The 6994-nt window shown below is 37.3% G+C and overlaps 1 protein-coding gene across 1 annotated transcript; it reads left to right on the top strand.

Annotated features, from left to right (window-relative positions):
- The first annotated feature begins 1086 nt into the window (after positions 1-1086).
- On the top strand, positions 1087-6310 carry LOC107683652 (uncharacterized). The gene is made up of 5 exons (XM_016479728.1): positions 1087-1224; positions 3493-3681; positions 3783-3926; positions 5557-5753; positions 5921-6310. Exons 2-5 carry the CDS (start codon positions 3570-3572, stop codon positions 6092-6094), a joined length of 627 nt encoding a protein of 208 aa, XP_016335214.1. The 5' UTR covers positions 1087-1224; positions 3493-3569; the 3' UTR covers positions 6095-6310.
- Positions 6311-6994: the final 684 nt, after the last annotated feature.

Below are 6994 nucleotides of genomic sequence, written 5' to 3'. Positions count from 1 at the left end.
CCTGCTGAAATTGCAATGTGTATACATCTTCATCATGACTAGATAGACACGGTGAGTTTGTCTTTACTATACATGTTAGATGTGATCCACCTCATAGTAACAATCCTGTCAGATCGTCCATCCTTTGAGTGAGAGTGTAACCTTACAGGTCGGCCGATCTGGTTTTGTGGTTAAAGTTAACCTTTTCGACATGTTTCCGTGTAGTTGTTGCTAAGTCAGCAATGGCATGGACGCGATGTTGTCTGGGGGTTTGGCAAAAGGAGAGTGGGACGGTGGGCGGTGCTCTGGGTGGTGACTGAAGGCGGTGACTGTAGTTCTGACATCAACTTTTTACGGAAGTCACAACGGTTCGCGAAAAATCACAGCTACTTTATGCAGGTTGTGTGCATTTTACTGTGGACTGACTGTTTTGAAACTTATATGGTAGTTAAATAGCCCCCTAGACCTCAGTTATCCTGAAAAAAGCCAGGAAATTTCAGTTTTGACAATATGGGACCTTTAACAACTAGTTTAGCCTACTGAGTAGGCTACTACATCTTGCACCTGTAAAATAGTGCACCCTATCGTTTTCTGTGGGTTTCTCTTGATAACGAAGTTTCTGCACTTAGCATTTCTGCAGAAAGTTATTTCAGAAATGATAACTGTGTGAACAAATAAATTAATGAAAGGCAGGTAGGCCTACCTATTAATTCGATATCAATAACTTTTCATCACGCTGTCATTCGTGAAAATGGAGAGGAGACACAAAAACATACAGTAGGCTATGCCAAATAGTCAGATAGGCCTGCTGGACTTGTGATCAATAGTTTCTTGTATTAATACAATTATATTAAATTAAATACAAGTATTGCACACTATACTTTAAATAATATAAAAACACTGTAATAAGTATTTTAGACACTATTTCGCTCCACGCTACGACGTAAAACTAGCCTACACCACCTTATTTACGCAAGCGTAACGCCTCAAGTGTGGACCCTTGAGTTGCAGACGTGATAAAAGCTATGCTCTGTTTCTGTGCTGGGTCACTTTAAAAAAAGACCCAGGGCCAGGAGGAGGTTCCTGTTTGAGTTCCTGTTTTTGATTTCCTGACACATACTGTTTGCTTGTTTTAGTACATTTTTCGCCGGAGAGCATATTCGGCATCATCATCCGAGACAGTAGAGTGGCAGGCGTAAAATATATCTTCAGTTGTACCGGGTTGATCACGGATATTTGGATATAGTAAGCATGTATATTATATAGACCGCTATAAGTTCTTCCTCTTTCTGCTTTCATTCTGTGGCCACCGCAATGCACTGTAGAAACCTATTGCGATGACAGTACAGAGCGACAGAAGCTTAATGTTTCTAGGAGAAAATAACATGTTTGTCAGTATTGATATTATAGTGATATTGATATTTAATCTATTTCCGAGGACGTACGCGGAGTTATTTCCTAGCCTATATATTTGTCTTGAATATCTAGTGGTACAAACAAAGGCTACTGTGTAACTTGTGGTTTCGGTCGACACCTGTGGTTTAAGTATTGTTGCGGAGGAACACACTGCGCGACAGATTTTAATAGATAGAAGTGTTCCAATGCAAGCTAGCTATCTAACGTTATCGGTCCACTGAAATAGTCCAGCAAGGAAAATGAGAAGGGTCTGGCTGCAGCTGGCGCTTGCACTCTCAGACGTGCATTCTCAGGCTTGCACTCTCAGACACTTGCACTTCCGCTAGCTACGTCACTTGCAGTCTTTTATTTGTTTTTATTTTGTTCTATTTATTGATTACTTTTTGTTTGAATCGCTCAACGTTTTACAACAATAGCCAGGTGGTGAAGACAAGAAAAAAGAAACTAAATTACGAAGTCACTTGCAATCGCCACTTGCACTCTTGCACTCTCCGATACCTGTGACATCACTTGCAATGACACAAATCGTGCGTGTTGCCAATGGAGACAAGATGCTGTGGTGGGGATTTAATTATTATTTATTTTATTTATTTATTTAGTCATTTATTAGAGGCTTTTATACAAAGCGACTTACAAATGAGGACAACAGAAGCAATCAATTGTAGTATTAAAACAACTAAAAACAGATCCAAAACTAAAAGCTAAAACTTTATAAATACTACCTATACACATTTTAAAAATAAAGAGATTAAATAAAAATGACAAATGCATACAACAAACTTTCAAAACTTAACATTTAAAAGAAAAACAAAAAATAAAGCTAAAAACAATTCAAAATATTAAAGAACAAAAGGTATAAGAGTATAATAATGATTCTAACATAACACTAAGCCACACACCAAAATAAACATATGTAGTATATCTACATATGTAGTTTGTATGTACAACCACACACACATACATACATATATATTAGGGGTGTAACGGTACACAAATATGACGGTTCGGTACGTACCTCGGTTTTAGCGTCACGGTTCGGTATGATTTCGGTACAGCAGGGGGAAAAACTAAACTTTTTTTTTTTTTTTTTTTTTTTTACATGGCACCATGCTACAACATACAGTTCCTAGCTTAAACTGGATGAAACTAAATTACGAAGTCACTTGCAATCGCCACTTGCACTCTCCGCTACCTGCGACGTCACTTGCAATCGACACAAATCGTGCGTGTTGCTAATGGAGACAAGATGCTGTGGTGGTGATTAAACGATTAAAACTAATTGTATACTATAACATACAGGGTCCTGCAAGAAAAAGACAAGACCCGCAAATCCGTGGCCACAGAACAGCAGAATATGAACGCATTGCACAAAGTCTCTCGTTACGCGTTTTCCTCCTGAAACATAAACACTTAATATGGCATAATGTATTAAAATACATTAAGTGCAATTAAAAGATCAAATTCGATATATAGTTATTAGTAATCAACAAATAGAACAAAATAAAAAATAATAAAGACTGCAAGTGACGTCGCTAGCGGAAGTGCAAGTGTCTGAGAGTGCAAGCCTGAGAATGCACGTCTGAGAGTGCAAGCGCCAGCTGCAGCCAGACCCTTTTGAGGAAAATCGCCACCTCTGAAAATGCAACAGTAAAAGAAAAAATAAAGATTGAAATGTTGTTCTCACCTGACAAGTTGTGATTCATTCATGTCAAATCAAGTGGGTAATCATTCAGAAGGTTATTTTACAGTTACAACCAACCTGGTCTCCCCTATATTTCTTGATGGTAAAATAAACAGAAATATTTATGTGACACCCAGAAACCTGCAATCTGCATGTTTAAGCTATATTTTGTATATTTCTGTTTACTCCCTCTTTCTCAAGTATTTTTTTCTTTTGTTCCATGGCGAGTACCAATGCGTATATATAATAATAGGCTTTTGAATGGCAGGTTTCACTGAGTAAGCTTAACCACACTAATCAATGAAATTTAATTTTGTACTTTTTCTTGCTCATAATTATGAAAATTTCTTTCTCTATTTTTTTTTTAGTGAATAGTTTTCCTCATTTCTATATATATTTTTTATCTCCCTGTACAGAAGTCTTCAAGACTGCAAGCTCAAAGACTTTTAAGTAAGTTTTATTTTTCATTTACTCCACTGATAACCGCTCTTAGATGGAGGAGGCGTATGCAGCACTGTACCAGGAGTTTGTCCGTCTCCAGTCACTCTGCTTAAAACAAGCAGCAATAATACAACATCTCTCTGACACAATACAACGACAACAAGGTCAGAAGAATCTTGCAAATAAAATACTACTAATTACGTCATTATTAACGTCACATGATTGTATACACTATGATATGTGATATATTAATGTTCACTTTCAGGTTTGGCCACGGCTCCAACTAGGAACTTTGAAAAGCCGTGTCAGTGCACAGAGGAAAAGTCAGGACACCGAGCCCATGCTGCAGAACACCATGAGCAAGAACCTCTAAGAGATCCCAATGGACCACACATACTGGGCTCTCAAAGTAGAGTATTCTCCCTGTGTCTGTTGAAATGTTCACTTAGAAATTCTCCCATTGACTGAAGGCCCATTTACACCAAGGACGATAACTATAACTATCCACCTTCTTCCTCACGTAAAAATTCTACGGGTCTTGCTTCCGGTCTCATTTGCTTCCAGCTATTTTTAGCTGTACAAAACCACTGGTTTTGCTGCTTGATACTGCAAATTGGTGTGTCTTACCATATTATTTTAGTGTATTATCTTAATTATGAACACACTGGTTTGTACAGTTTTACAGTTTACTGCACGTCGTTATTCGTCTCGTTATTTCCCTGTAGCGGCTAACGAACCAGAAGTCTCGCCCATAGGCTTACTTCCACGTTTAAGAATAAAAGGTGGATATAGTTTTCAAATTCCACATTACAAGTATAGCAATAACAGCACAGAGGAACAATATCGTCGGAATAACTTCCAGAATGATTTTGTTTCCAGTTTATAAGCAATAAAAAAGTTGACAGCCAATCAGAATCCATCCCGCTTAGCTCAAGCATTTAAAGACAGCAGAACTGCAGTGTGTGCTTATAATAAACAATGTTATTGTGCAAAGGTATGGATGCTAATATAGTTATCGTTATAGCCCAGCCAACAATGACCTGTCGGTCAGCCAGAATTTTTTGCAGCTTGCTGGGCCTCCATCGGTACACCAGTGGCACGCAGTGTTGGGAAGGTTACTTTTAAAAGCAATAAGTTACAGATTATAAGTTACCCTATTTAAAATGTAATAAGTAGTGTAACTATTTCAATTACTTTATTAACGTAATGTAACTGATTACTTTTCAAAATGTAAATTTCTAATTTTTTTCTTACTTTTTTCTAAACTGTTAATCATTTTCAAACATTTAAAGCAGGCAGGGTTAACCTTACAGTAGTACTCGATACTGATTACTGTCAGACTTTCAGAATCCTTCATCACTTAAATAAAGATTATAATAATTTAATTTTAAAGCACAGCCACCACAAAATCAGACTTTAGCACCTCCTTTTTTTAACTTTTAGATCGTGCTGAGGTTAAACAGATTTAAAATGGTAACAAAACATAGTTTAATGGCTATGATTCTGTTTTCTTTGCATAGCTATGACAGGAAACACTGGCATGCCATGAAAAGAATAAAAAACAGTTAATTTAAAAAATAAAGCATATACATAAACCCAAATAGGAAATAAAACAGTTATCAAATAGACAGGTGCCCTATTCTTTGTCCTAAACTCCAGAAACATTGGTGTCTCATTTTAGAGCACTCGATGCAGTTTTGGAATCAATCAAATCGGCGAGTGTGTGAAAATATTCAGATGTAACCCCCTTTATAATCGTTAACATTTTCATAAGTAACTAATTTAATCACACATTTTTTCTCAGTAACTGTAACAGATTACAGTTACATTTATTTTGTAATTAAATTACATAACTGTTACTCCCCAACACTGGTGGCAAGCAGATAGTCGGTCCAGTTATCTTTATAGTAGGCCTTAACACTAATAGAATTTTTCCATTCAAAATCAAACTTTCTCACTTTTGTCTGCAATTCGGAGTCATTCAACCTCAAGTGTCAAATCAAGTTTTCTGCTATGCATCCTGTATGTTTGTTTTTCAGCTGGTAATGATCTCAGTCATATTGATAGAGGACTAGACAAACTGCATCTTAACCTGGACATGCCAGATCAGAAACAGGACAACCACGATAAAGCAGTTTTCCACTATCCGGTAAAGACGGAAGAAAACAGTGCCTGGGATGACCTGAGGAGAGTTGAGCAACATTATTATGCTAACCAGACTTCACAAAGACTGCGGGTTCGTATCACACCTGTGTTTAGTTAGAGTTGATTCCTTTAAGCTCCCAACTTGAAAGACTTCATTCGTTGTGTCTAGTCCTGCTTCCGATCACACCTCCTGCACATCTTACACAATATAAGCAAACTCCTGAACATGTGTGAGAAGGCTGTTTCTCTGTCCCGCAGAGGCCCTGGTCATCCTCCTTTCTGGACAGTGAGCTGGTCAGTCAAGCCGGAGGGCTGTTCATGTCTGGAGTCACGCTGCAGTCGCAGGTGTGTGAGTTCTGTCACGCTGTGTTTCCTGGACACACAAGCACCCGCGGAGAGTTTCTGCGTCACCTCACTACTCACATGACCTGAAGGAAAGCAAGGCTGGGAATCAAATTCATCAAAAAATGAAGATGAGATGATAAGTGAACACTTATGCCAGTAATGGACTGTCATATGTTTGATTTTGAAACTATTGGAGGTTTGGTCAGTGATTTTTTTTTTTTTTATTAAATTAAATTACACAACGTTGTACTGCAAGTACTTAATATGATAAAGTGAGAAGAACAACAAAAAATGTTATGCATGCACATGTATTTGTTGTTTCATTTTATCATGTTATGATTCATCGCCTAGTTTGATCTTGTAATTATTTGGTTCCATCACTAAAAGTGTCTGTTTTGTACCAGTAGAAATGGTATATATCATTCTTTTTTAGAAAAAATAAGTTTTTACCCAAATGCTTAATTTTCACTACCATAAAACACAAGATATGAGTATAGTGCTGTCTAGCAAATTAAATAGTAAATACACTAGAAAATGTTACACTGTAATCAATGGATCATACCAACTGGTAGCATGAATGCTGTAAAGCCTCATTAGTTTATCAGTGGTTATGTTTAAATGAACACCAGTGCTATGATAATAGACAGCAAGGCATCGGCGGATTAAAGGGATAGTTCACCCAAAAATGAAATTTCTGTCATTAATTGCTCACCCTCATGTCGTTCCAAACCCGTAAGACCTTTGTTCATCTTCGGAACACAAATTAAGATATTTTTGAAGGAATCTGAGAGCTCTCTGACCCTCCCATAGACAGCAAGGATATTAACACGATCAACGCACAGAAACATAGCAAGGACATCGGTAAAATAATCCAGATTAAGGTCTAGAAACGTAGTAAGGAATAGTCCATGTGACATCAGGGGTTCAACCGTAATTTTACAAAGCTACGAGAATACTTTTTGTGCACAAAAAATAAAAATAAACGAC

Source organism: Sinocyclocheilus anshuiensis, unplaced genomic scaffold (genome assembly GCF_001515605.1).
Source record: "Sinocyclocheilus anshuiensis isolate Anshui unplaced genomic scaffold, SAMN03320099.WGS_v1.1 scaffold1809, whole genome shotgun sequence".
NCBI lineage: Eukaryota > Metazoa > Chordata > Actinopteri > Cypriniformes > Cyprinidae > Sinocyclocheilus > Sinocyclocheilus anshuiensis.
This window is presented reverse-complemented; position numbering and strand designations above follow the sequence as displayed.